Below are 13,479 nucleotides of genomic sequence, written 5' to 3'. Positions count from 1 at the left end.
CGCTGGAAACAGCTGGACGGAGGGCAGAGCGAGCGGGCCTCAAGCTCCAGTCGGGTAAAGGGCTGGAGCAGCGGCGGCGTCTCCCCCCAGGGCCAGTGAGGGCAGCTCGGCGTCCTGGGGGCTCGGGGAGGGCAGAAGGCCGGGTTATAGGAGCAGAGGGGATTAGAGAGCCAGGTTAGGGTGCCATGCTTCCATTCAATGGGGGCTTTATGAGCACGTTGTGGGGCTAGGGGAGACGGGGTGTGACACGGCATGGAGTGGGGGGGTGAACCTCGGAATTTATTGACGTACTGACACAACTTACAATACTTCAAGCACTGCTCTCATAAACACCCACTACAACTTTACAGACGAGAGGCAACGGAGAATTGCTTTCCTACTAAAACACCTGGTTTAAATAAAAATGGACAGAATTTACAACACTTTCTTCTTCCCTTTTTTTTTTTTTAAAAAAACAACAAACCAAACAAACAACAAACCTCAAAAACCAGACCAGAAAACAAAACTACCAGCCCACTGCCAGTCAGTTTAGAAGCCAGCCTCTCGCCGTGTTGGGCTGCCACTGTGAGTGCTGGCTGCCGGCTTACGGAGGTGTCACTACAGAGTAGTAGGGGGCTCGTGGTCCTATCTGAGACACGGTCAGATCGCAAACCCAGGTTGGGCCGTAGACGGTGGACCCAGGCTGAGCCGTGGATGGTGAACATGGCCATTAATTTACAGTCGGCATCCTCAGGCTGAGATTTCAGTGAAAAGTGCCTTAGTGACGGTGGGGTCGGGTAGGGGTGAAAGTCTTCCCACCAGCCCTCCAGACAGACAAGCTTCAGAAAGCCGCAGCCCCCCTGCTTCTGATGGCAGACCACACTTAGGCAGCACAGCCCCCTAAAACAAAGGCAACAGAAAACCAAGAAAACCCCAACTCTACAACCACAAGTCTTTCTTTTCCCTCAAGAACCAAGAAAGTGCTAATTTTCCCTTTACAAATGGTACATAAAATCTTGATTACAAAACTACTCAACAATTGAATCCTATCACCCATGTGATGACGCGTCCCTTTCCGGTAAGCTCTGGAGCCGGGGATGTGCGCACCAGAGGCTCCTTCTAGAAGAGAGGAGGTCCACAGACCGAGATACCAGTGCGGCAGGTGTCCAGAGGGGGAAACCGGTCCATTCCTGGGAATCCTTTTTGCACAAAGACCTAAGACTGGCCAGGCGAGAACCAGCGACAGTGAGCCCGGGCTGGGGGCCACGTACTTCCTCATCGAGTCTGTGCGCGGCGCCGTCAGCAGCAGCTCCGCCTGGGCTCTGACGGTTGTCTTCGGAGTTTGAAGCCCTTGCCACCGGACGGTGGGTTGGCATCTGTGGACGGGATTCTTCGACCTAAACCAAGATGGGGAGGGGGAAGGGGATGAGATTCAATTTTCCAAATCTCTTCACTTTTAGACACAAGCATTTTGTACATGCCAATCAACAAGTTTCACGAAAATAATTTTGAAATGGATTCTTAGATTTACGCAATGATTGCGAAGGTAAGAGATCTCTTGTATTGCTTACTGTATTATTTTTTTTCAACTTTTCTATAAATATGAAAAAAATTCTTAAGAGATCCCATGTACCTCTCTACATGCAAGAAGATGGAAGACTACCATCTTCAATACACTTCAACATCAGATCTTCACAATCGAGTCAACAGGCAACATCATGACAGAGGGAACACTGAACCTGGGAGGATTTCATCTTACTGGGGGCACCCCCATGGCGGCCTGGGTCACAGTAGCAGAGTTAAGAAATCAAAATATGTGCTACCCAGCAACTCACTCCACTGAGTAAGGAAGACTGAAGAGAATGGATGCATCGGGATGCTGGCTTCAGCAAAGGGTATTTGTGCGTGTGTGTGCGCGTGCGCGCGAGTGCAAAGACCAAACAAATCCGTCTTGCCGTGTAATCAGGAGGCTCTGTAGGGGTAGCAGAGCAGAGCTTGACGTCATATATTTCGGGCATGCTGTCAAGAGGGGCCAGCCCTTGAAAAAGAAGACATCGTCCTGGGGAAAGCAGAGGGGCAGTGCCAGAGAGGAAGACCCTCAAAGAGATGAAGTGACACAGAGACTGAAGAACGGGCTTGACAATGCTGACAATTTGGAGGACGGCGCAGACAGGGTAAGGTTCTAATGCGGTGTTCACAACGGTCACTTTGAGCCATAGTCAACCGGATGTCACCTCACAGCAACAGAGACCCTTTGACCCAGCTCCCATCAAGGTCAACATCTTGTATTTTCATGAGGTATCTGTCCAGCAAGACTTCAACTTCAGCACACCATTATTATCCAGCTCCAGAAAAATCTAACCACTTTTCCCATTAATGTGTTGTTGCTGGCTCCAGTAGTATACTGCAATTAATTTAAAAGGATAATTAAAGCAATTACGTGTTCAAAACATTTTGTTCTGAACAGACACACATTCACCTGCTAAATACAAATGCAGCCACTTTCTCTGCCACGAGACTGAAGGACTCACATGGGCTTGCCTACCTTTACGGAATGCAAGGTTCTAGAAAAGTCACCTCTGAGGAAAAGAAGGAAACACTCAACAGTCCTTAAAATCCTACTGAGAGCCAGACTTTCCAGAGCCATGGAGGCTGCATGAACCCTTGAAAGGACTGCCTTGAGATCATCTTTTTTTTTTAAATTTTTTTATTTTTTTTTTATTTTATTATTTGTGTGTGTGTGTGTGTACCGTCAAATCAGATCTGACTGATACAGGAGGAGATTGTCCCTCCTTCCTCGGCAGAGCGTCTGGTGGATTCGAACCGTGCACCTCTGGGATTGCAGTGCAGCTTCTTGCCACTAGGCCACCAGAGCTCCCCTCCTTGAGATCATCTTTAAACTTCAACCAAAAATGCCCCCTTTAGCCTTCTTTAACAAACACTAGCCTACCTAGTGAAGTAAGTGCTTCAACACTGTACTCTCTTAACATCTGTAGGAGGGTCAAACCGGTAACAGTGATGTGAGGACAGACAGGGAACTGAGGAACTGTGAGCTCGGAACCAGGAAAATGTAATTAACCTCCTATATATAATGGCACTATTTCATCCATGACATCATATACATGAAGTGATGTATGTTCTGCTGTGTGTATTCTCAACCTTAAAAAAAGAAAAATGACACCACCAACTCCATCCAACGGCAGAGGCTGGTCTCTGTCTCGGGCCACCACTGGGACTCTCCGAGCAGCTGACCAGGCGTTAGGATGCAGACACGCACAAACGCGCAGGGCCCCAGCCTCTGAGAACCCAACGGGGAGCCAAGGCCTTGTCTCCCGGTGCGGGCCTCGGACAGCTCCGTCCAGCTCTGTGGAAATCACGGCTCTTTCCTGCTCTGGAATCAGCACTGCGCACCTCACCACAATCTACCAACGCTTCCCATGCTGATGCTGTTCTGACGCTGCTGGGTGTTAGTGACTGCGCTGTGGACGGCAGCGCGGAGCTGGGGAGTGGGGAGGTGCAGGCCAGGGCCGGAGTGGCTTTCCACTTCTGGGGGTCTGACTTCAATATCAGACTGGGGTCCATCCTGCTTGTGGCAGGCAGGATGGGCAATGGGCCCTGACAGATGCTGCAGACGGCTCTCAGCAGAGGCTGGGCTGCTGGACTCTTGCACCAAAGCGGCATGAGAACCAACCAGCCTCGCTTTTTTGATCTACAAAGCAGAGTATCCATAATGAGAGGGACGGTCATGGTCCTGTCTGCCTGGAGGATGCCTCATGCACTCGTCTCCTTCCTCTCCCCCAACACCTGCACGCCTCCAACCAGCCAGCCCTGAGCCCACCACTGCACGCTGGTCTAGCCGACAATTACCCTCGGGTCCACTACACTCATGCAGGGGCAGGGCTGCCTCGTCACCTCTGGTCCCCAGTGCCTAGAATGCATGGTCCCTGGCATGTGCAGGACTTGGCACACAGGTATCTCAAACATTCAACGACATGGTGCACTTGTCAGTGGTCCCTCTGTCAGTTCTCGTGCCTGCGGCCTCTGACCTTTGGCCTCAGCATCTGAGCAGTCTGCACATAGTGTGGGTCCTCCCAGACCAGTAATATGCCCCTTGTGTGTCCTATGGTGACATTGTCACAGGAGAAGTCACTGTATTTACAAGCTGGACTGAAGCTTTTTTTGTCATCAGACTTATCATTGTGGAAAATAAAGCTGTATCACAGATACACCACTGAAATTGGGCTTAAAAGCTGGAACGGATGTGACTTTCAGAAGAGGGATGAGGAGGACATCTTCATGACCTGGGGGTTGACTGAGACTTCCTTAACAGGAGCAAAAAGTGCTGACCATTGGGGGATGGGGTGAACTGAGCAGAAAGGCCAGTTCAAGACAGGAGCTGAGGAAAAGATGGAAGTAACAGAGGACAAGGCCTCTCTATGCCACACAGTCCATGAGGACTCAAATGACTGTAGTTATTGTTAATGTGCCGTCAAGTCGCTTGCGACTCAGTGACCCTACGTACAACATCCCTAAACCCTGCTCTGTCCTGTGCCAATCGCACTGTCTCTGACACTCCCATCCCGATTACCCCAGACACTGAATCAATCCACCTCATAGAGGGCCTTCCCCTCCTGCACTGTCCCTGCACCCTCCCAAGCATGATGACCCTCTCCAAGGACCGGTCCCTCCTCACAACATGTCCAAAGTATGTTAGACGGAGCCTCATAATCCTTGCCTCCAAGGAGCAGCCTGGTTTAACCCTTTCCAGGATGAATCTGTTTGTTTTCCTAGCAGTCCATGACACCCTCAATACTCTTCTCCAGCACCACAGCTCAAAGGCATCAATTCTCCTTCTATCCTCCTTAGTCATTGTTTAAGTCTCTGATGCACAACAAGTGATAGCAAAGACCATGGCCTGTATCAGACGCACCTTAGTCTCCAGAGAGACACTGTTGCTCCTCAGTACTTTGGAGAGGTCCCTAACAGCAGACTTTCCCATGGCAATATGCCTTTTAATTTCCTGGTTACTGGTGCCGAGTGCTGACTAGGAAACAAAAACCCAACAGAAAAATGGCAAAAGACTTCCGAGGTACCTCCAAAGAAAGACCACCTGGATGCCACTGACAGGCCACAGAATGTCTGGACAGACACTCCAGGTGACTGAATGCAGACCACCAGGGGCCTGGTGACTGGAGGGGCAGCAGGGGGCTCTAGGGTGTGGCTGCATGTGGATCCGAGGGCCTCGTGACATTCTGTGCACGGAGGGGGAGAAGTCACCGAGTTTTAGACTCTGAAATGTGCACTTTGCTCAAGTCTCAAGCCAGGTAAGAAGTGAACCGGCCTGCCTGGACTGGTGGCCTTCGCGGGACCAGGAACAAGAAATCAGACCCACACAGCTTTGAACTCTTCTTGTCTCGGCCGGCACAGTTTCTACTGACATTTAAGATGAATACAGCCACCCCGATGTCTACAGGAGGGTTTCAACGTTGGTATAGTTCACTACGTTCTTGCTTTCCACACTGATGTCTTCAGGATACTCAAACACGTGCTGACCGTAACATACATGTGCCACCACAGACATGGTACGATCATGTGAACTGTGACCAAGTCCCTGCTGGCCGTCAAGAATACCAGGGGACAAATAGGGGGACTCCTGTTTCATCCCGTAAGACAGAGAAGACTGACTTGGAATGGGAAGTGAGGGGGCTGGCCCAGGGCTCGTCACGTCTGCACAGACTAGAGTACGTGAATCAGCGGCCACGTCGAAGCAGTGAGCCGTGTTACAAACACAGCGAGAGTTCCTGTTTCTCTGAACCAACCAAGTGAAAATATGATAATGAAACTAAACCCAACCACTGCCTTCCCCCAGCAATCATACAACAGGGGTCCACTCCAGCTGGGCCCCAACCTGATACAGAACCCCGAGTCCCTGAGCTCTGCCACACCCACAGCCTTGTGGCCTCTGCCTGGCACCAGTGGGCATCACGTTCTGCCTGCTCTTCCCTGGTGACTCTTACTTCCCTTAGTTCTTCCATCCCACCCTAACCTGCCTTCAGGGCTTTGTCACTGGGCACTCACGCTCCTGTCCACCTTGCTGTCACGTGCCATCCGGCAGGCGATGACTCACTCGCAGGAAGCCAACAATTAACCGCTCTGAGAGCTGCCCTGCCCCGGCCCCCCTCACCGCCTCTGACACACCTGCGCCCACGGGACAATCCCTGTGTCCATCATCGTCTTCGTGAGGACCGTCCTCTCTTATGCTGACCTTCAGCTTTCCCAGCATGCTGTCCTCCAAGGACCGGGCCCTTCCTAACACCACACAGCAAGAATGCGAGAGGAGGCTCACCATCCTTGCTTCCAAGGAGCTCCTGAGTTCACGTTCCTTAGTCCGTGGATATTCAGTGCCCTTGTCCAACACCACGGCGCAAAGGTGTCTACTGTTTGGCTAAAAGCTGAGGGCAGAGGATTAAAGACCCTGGATGAGATGGACTGACTTAGTGACTGGGGTAATGGAGGCAGGTGTGTCAGAGACAATGAGGTTGGCTCAAGACAGAGCAGCATTCAGAGTTGCTGTACATTGGGTCGCTGCAATTTGCAAGAGACTCAATGACACATAATGATAGCAATAACAAGAGAGGCTACAGATTTATGGATTCCCCAGTCCATCAGACGAGTGGGCCTGGCCTTGGCCATGACCGAGGAACAGACGCTATGTCTCCTCAGTGGAGTGTGCATTGCAGGAGGGCAAGGCGAGCCTCTCCCATTCATAGCTGTCTGCCTGAACCTGGAACCCAGCTCAGGACACACTCAGGACTGGAATAAAATGAGCAGACACAGAGGTGCCGATGGCTCGCAGCAGGGGTGCTGGCCGGAAAGGAAGGGGAGGTGAGGAGGGAGGGGTGAGGGGAAGGGAGCTTGTGCCCCCAGCCTGCCTCGAGCGAGCGTGTGACGTCCTTACCACAGTGGAACTGCACCTGTCTGCCATCTCTCCTTATTTATATAAACTCATTTTCAACGATCCTGGACTATGAAGTGAAAGCCATTGACGGGGGAGGACGGGCAGCTTCCGTGACCTCAGGGACCAAAGCTTTCACCGGAGGGCTGTGCCGTCACCTGCATCTCTAACGTCTCAGGGAGCAGCTGTCACTGGACCATGCTCATGCCCTGTTCCAGCAGGGATCCCATCACGTCAGCCTCCCAGCAAAGGGCAGCATGCCAGGCCGCGAGGCGGGGGCGCAGCACAGAGCATCGCACAGGCCCCGGATACTCACTAATTTCTATAAAGAGTTCATTTATGTTAATGGCGTTCTTTGCACTGGTCTCTACAAAGACTGCGTGGATGGAGTCGGCGTAGTCTTTGGCGTCCCTCTCCATGACCTCTCTGGAAGGCAACAAGCACAAGTCAGAAATGCCTCCTCCCAACGTCTCATGGTTTCCCTCAGCTGCCCACGTCACCAGACTTGTGATGGTATGGTAGAGGGGTCTTCCTGGTCATGCCAACACTGTGGGCCCCCAAAACCAGGGAACCAACGGGAGGCTGGGGCATGCAGGGGCTGCTCTGGGGATCATGTGGGTGGATCAGGGGCATTTGCCAAGAAACATCCTTTCTCCACATAAGGGTACTGCCCCATTCTTCACACTGGGCTGAGGCAGCGAATGCAGCAAAAGGCTGACTGACGCACAGCTGACCTTCCAAGGACAGAGCAGGACTGAGGGCTTGCTGTGTTGTACACAGCGTCACGAGGAGTCAGAACTGGGTGGCACCTAACCCCCACCCCCACCCCCCCATTCATGGGAGGTAGGAGCCCTGGTGGCAAAGTGCTCACCTGCAAATGCAAAGGTCAGTGGTTCAAATCTATCAGCTGCTGTTTGGGAGAGAGATGTAGCAGTCTGCTTACGTAAAGACCACAGACCTGGAGCACCTACACGTCAGTCCCGCCCTCTCCTACAAGCGTCTCTCTGAGGGGGTACCAGCTTCATGACTGTGGGGTCTGTTTTCTGGTCTACATCAGGGGAGCGAGAGGAGCCGCCAGCTGGCGTAGAGACGGGCGTGGGCACAGACTCCTTGGCTCTCAGTGACGATCTCCTGTCTGCACTTGAGTCTGCGTAGCCAGGACTCGGGAGCTCACAGCAAAGAGCAATTGTGTGGTGTCAGGAGAACTAAGAGTGAGGTGCTCCCTGTGGCTCTTTCCCGGGGAGGGCGGAGAACCTCGTCAGCACTGCCGTCTCCGCTCTAATGACTCACCTGACGTCGGTAAGGTCACACTTATTTCCTGCGATGGCAACGACGATATTAGGAGGTCCGTGCTGGCGCAGCTCCTTCACCCAGTTCTTCAACGTGGAAAATGTTTCCTGGAAGACAGAGGAGAGCCAATGCTTACAGATGCAACCACCAGAGGGTCCTCAAAACTGTCGGAGAGAATGTGGCCTCACCTCTTTGGTGATATCGTAGACGATGATGGCAGCCGCCGACCCTCGGTAATACATCGGCGCTAAGGCCCGAAACTGCAGGGGAAGGAGAAGAGAGACGAGATGAGGCGAGGTGGGAGACGTGAGTCACTCGGTTTTGAAGCTCATTACCCCAGAACAAGACGGGAATCTTTCTCTTAATCCAAAGAAGATGACAGGATGCTTTAAAGCAAATGAGCCAATAATTACCAGAGGCAAGAACTTCTAATGCAACACGACAGTGCTTCTTTGAAGATGTGCAGGATACAGTGTTACAGGGATTAAATACAGTGCTATAAACAATTGTTTCAGCTAAAAAGGCTTTTTAATTGAACCCAGTGTTACAATTTGCAAATTCATTTGTTCAACAGTCCTTTAAACTTTGGCTCCAAAACTATCACCGAGATAAAACGAATGCTGCAAACAGTTCTCCCGAGAAGCGGCTGCATTTGGCTGCCATCGCGATAACCTTGTAATCTAAATGCTGACTGGACTACAGAAGTGAACATGCACTGACATCTACTCCTTGCGTGAGTTTGCAACTCGCTCTGCTGATGTCTCCTTGAGGCCAGCAATCCCCCAAACGTGGGGCCTGCAGCTCATTTTATCTATAGAAATTGAACTCTGGTCTCGCGGCTCCTTCGCAATCCATCATCTGCACCCCAACATACAGCAAACGGAAGGATGAGAAGGGGAGAAGAAACACCCCCAGAGTGAGCAGGCCAGAGCCCTGGGTGAGGCCAAGAGGCAGAAATGGACATTCCTTGCCTGGTTAGCCTTGGGAGATGCCAAGGAACCAAAACTAACTGGGCACGGGGTGTTCAGGGCTCCAGGAGAGATCTTGTGCACGCTCGACCCTTACCTTACTCCCTACTGGGAAAGGCACTCAGATCACATGACACTCCGAGCTCCCATCCTGATCCTGGCTTTTGGGCTCCCCGATGCCTAGCCCCCTGGTGCATCTTGAGGTCTGGCTCTATAACTGGCACAGAGCTAGTCTCTGTCCTGTATCTGCTCAATGTATGGGCAATAGCTGTGTCAGTGTCGGGCCCAATGAGATGCCAGATTCAGAGCCTCTGCAAAAAGGATCCCATTCTGAGGTCCAGTAACACGAGATGTAAGTCTTCAGAGGGAAGGGAACAGAAGTAAATAAAGACTGCAGGCAAGCGAGGGCCCTACAGAACAGGGGGAGGACTCCATCAGGAAAGGGCCGTCAAGCTTGGGGAGGGGGAAGAGCGAGTACCAGAATGTGGTGAGACCTTCCACCCTTGATGCCTTCACAATGGGGATGCCCTGCACAGTCTTGGCTTTTTATTTTGTAGCTTTATTTTTACTCTCAAATGTGTAGGCTTAAAGCCACAGGGTGAAATGCAAAGGCCCTGAACCCACAATGTGGAAAGATGAAAGACGCACACCCACGTGCAGGTGACTGCTGCCTCCAGGCCAGGACGTAAGCCGTGCCCACCATATGGAAACAGCACTGGCGGAGCACCTTCCAACACGAGACATTTCCAGCTCCACATCACCACTTGCTGCAACTGTTCTTGAGATGTTCTCTAAATTCAGCTGGGATATACTCAAGGTCTCTTTGCTTTCCTGTCCTTGTTTATATTTTCTTCAATCTCAAGGTGAACTTGCACGGGAATAGTTGATGGCCTGTTGAGCAGCAGGTCTCTGGCCTTGTTCTGACTGATACGATTTTGCTCCACAGATAACAGTAATTTAATTGTGATGTATTTCACCCAATGAGGTCTCCATGTACAGTCAATTTTACATTGTTGATAAACTACATATTTGAATGAATAAATACCAGTCCTGTAAAATTCTATCAGGTGTTCTTGGGCATTGTTTCTATTACCAATGTGTCCTTTTCCAACTACCGATCATTCTTTGTTTCCAGCTCTCACATTCCAATCATCAGTAGTACAGGAGGAGATTGTCCCTCCTTCCCCGGCAGAGCATCTGGTGGATTCGAACTGTGCACCTCTGGGATTGTAGTTGCAGCTCCTTGCCACTAGGCCACCAGAGCTCCCCAATCGTCAGTAGTTATCTTCAGCTTGATTGCATGTCTGATCAATTTCAGATTTTTTAAAATTTAATTTTTTTAGTAAAGGCTTACAAACCATATTGGTTTCTCATACAATTAATTATTTATGGGCACTTTTGGAATATTACAGATTAGCATAATTAATGACAATGTATAATCAACTCTACTGTGTACTGCCTTTTTCATGCAGCTTGTGTATTTATTAATTTCTCCCTTCTCCCTCTTTTCCTATACCTGCCAACCTTCAAAAATTGATTCTGTCTATAGTATACCTCTCCTTAGCTTTTTATAATAGTGGCTCTATACTATGATTGTCTCTTTCTTAAACATTGATACATTCTGTAAGATATTTAAAGAAGAAACCTATGGTGGCCTAGTGGCAAGAAGCTGTGCTCTGATCCACTGAGGGCACGCAGTTCGAATTCACCAGCTGCTCCGTGGGAGGGGGATGGGCAATCTCCGCTCACGTGATTAACTGCCTCCGACAACCTGCTGGAGAGTCAGCTATGGGCTGGTTCTAACTCGACAGTACACAACAACAACAGAGACTTTTTCAGAAGAGATAAAAGGAGGAATCACTTGAAATTTCTTTTATAAAGCCAACATTATTAGAGGGTGTAGAAAAAAAAACAGTGTAAGAAAATGACAAATCAATATCCCTCCTAAACCTAAATGGAAAAAACAGCAAATAAAATTTTTTTTTTTTAGCAAATAAAATTTTAGCAAATCAAATCCACCAATATAGGAAAAAGAATACTATATACCATGATTGAATGGTTTTTTAAATGTTAAACAAATCTTGCATCCTTGAAATAAATTCCATGTAATTGGTTTAACATTTGAAAATCAATTAATGTTCTTGACTGTTCTTGCCGCTGTTTGCTCAGTGACCCCCTGCGTGCTGGCAGCTATTTCTTCTCATTTTGATCACGCTGGATCAGTAAGTGAAGATCTTGCAAGCTCTGCTCCACCCACATCATTAAGGTCCACTCTACTGCGACGGAGGGCGCTTTGGTGAATCAGTGGTAAGGAGCTGCTCTGTCAACTCAAAGGCGTACAGTTCGAACCCAGCAGCTGCTCCTTGCCAGGAAGATGGGCAGTCTCCTCCCGTGAACGTAACCCGCTGGCTGGCTCTGGCCAGACAGCGCGTAACAACTACTACTTCGCGGAGGTGGCAGCTCTTCCCGAGTATCTTCCACCGGGAGGGCTCATCTTCTGGTTCTCCATTAGACAATGTGCAGGATCCAATCGGTTAAGCAGCCGACAGCCACATCTTTCCCCTAGGTTGCTTTAGTCCGGATGTTCTGCTGGAACGTGTCCACCATGGATGACTCTGCTGGTGTTGGACACTCTGGTGGCCTCGCTTCCAGCATCGCAGCATGACGAGGGGGCTCCGGTGGCCTAGTGGGTAAGGAGCTGTGCTGCCGATTCAAAGACAGGTGGTTTGAACTCACCAGCAGTTCTGCAGAAAGGATGAGTGGTCTCCTGCCGTGCAGTTTATAGCCTGTAACACCCGCTGGAGGGTCAGCGGTCAGTGGGTTATGACTGGAAGGCAGGGGCGAGCAGGGCCGCGCTCAGCGGTCCCCACGACCCTTGTGTCTGTGGTAGTCCTGACTGCTAACTGGCCGTCTGAGACGACCTCCCCTACAGAGGTTTCCGTTTCCTTCTCTGAAGAGTGCTCATCTGCTAGTTAAACACCCTAAACACTAGTTTTACACGTTTTTCTGGCATGTCTCTTGTGTTTTACCTTTAGTCCTAGAACACAGTGTCTACTCCTACGATACTTTCTTACTTTCCTTTTGAGGTGTCAATGCAATCCCCAAGGTGTTTACCCAATCTCCCTAACTTGGCAGGGTGCAGAGCCCAAACCAATCTCCGGCCGTTTGCTGGGATCTTTGACCAACTGCTGTCTTCTGCGGGGCTCCTTAATACCACCTTCGTGCACCTGTGATTTCGGAACCAGCCGAAGATTAGAGGGCGTGTCTAGATGTTGGAGGGCTGTCCTCCTTGCTGGAACCCTCCTTTCTTGCACTGGCCTCTTCTTTTTCCAAATGCTTTTGCAGACCAAACTCTGCCCATAAGTATTTCAAACTAGAAAGACAAGTTCCCTTCTTGAATTGTAGAGGCCTGAGCCACATGGATGGGAGTGTCCACGGAGGAAAAGCTGGCTAAATGCAGAGAAATTTCCTCAATGAAGTCTCTTCCTTAGTCTTCAACCACATCTGGTTGTTCAACAGTGCCTTCACGTAGTGCTTTAGTATTTTATATTGTTTGCATATAATGAATCCTACTGCTGGTCTAGTAGTCATCACTCTGCTGTTACTAGAACTCTTCTCTACAGAGAAAACGGCTGGCAGCGCAGGAAGACTCGGGAATGCTAGTGTACCTCTGGCCCCAGAACCAGCTCCTGGTCAGGGGCTGGCCAATGTTTCTGTCAAACACTCCAAACCCAAACCTGCTGCAGAGCTGACTTCAACTCACAGTGACCCTACAGGGCACAGCAGAGCTGCCTACAGGTTTCCAAGGCTGAAAACTTTATGAAAGCCAAATGCCAAAGAAATCTTTCTCTTGTAAAGGAGCTAGGGGGTTCAAACTGCCCACCTTTCGGTTAGCGGCTGAACGATTAACCACTGAGTTCTTGGGACTACTTGGAGCTAATGTGTCTGACGGAAGGTCCTCAGCAGGGAGGAAAGCGTGACTCTGTCTCAGTCGTCCTGGACTTGTAGGGAGGATGGGCCAGTCTCTGGAGCAGTACAGCACACTCAGTAATTAGCAGGTCAGTGCAAGAGAGACTCTTCAATGAGACGGCCTGACATATGGGCTGCAGCGATCCACTCAAATACAGCAGTGCTGGTGAGGCTGGCGCAGGTGAGGCTGAAGCTGGTGAGGCTGGCGCGGGGCTGGTACAGGTGAGGCTGGCACGGGTGAGGCTGGCGCGGGTGAGGTTGGTGCAGGTGAGGCTGGCGTGGGTGAGACTGGTGCGGGGCTGGCACAGGTGAGGCTGG

At 50.5% G+C, this 13,479-nt stretch overlaps 1 protein-coding gene across 1 annotated transcript in view; it reads right to left on the bottom strand.

The window, feature by feature from the left end:
- Positions 1–1,278: 1,278 nt before the first annotated feature.
- Positions 1,279–13,479, bottom strand: part of RAB22A (RAB22A, member RAS oncogene family) — a 49,985-nt gene continuing 37,784 nt past the window's right edge. The window contains exons 4-7 of the mRNA XM_006896857.1: positions 8,413–8,484; positions 8,225–8,331; positions 7,251–7,360; positions 1,279–1,376 (exon numbers count right to left, since the gene is read on the bottom strand). Of these exons, the coding sequence (XP_006896919.1) occupies positions 1,279–1,376; positions 7,251–7,360; positions 8,225–8,331; positions 8,413–8,484 (387 nt within the window). The remainder of the gene's footprint in view (positions 1,377–7,250; positions 7,361–8,224; positions 8,332–8,412; positions 8,485–13,479) is intronic.

This window comes from Elephantulus edwardii, unplaced genomic scaffold (genome assembly GCF_000299155.1).
Source record: "Elephantulus edwardii isolate Elephantulus edwardi_28Jun2011 unplaced genomic scaffold, EleEdw1.0 scaffold00193, whole genome shotgun sequence".
Taxonomy (NCBI): domain Eukaryota; kingdom Metazoa; phylum Chordata; class Mammalia; order Macroscelidea; family Macroscelididae; genus Elephantulus; species Elephantulus edwardii.
Note: the sequence above shows the minus strand (reverse complement) of the source record. Positions and strands in the feature narration are given on the sequence as shown.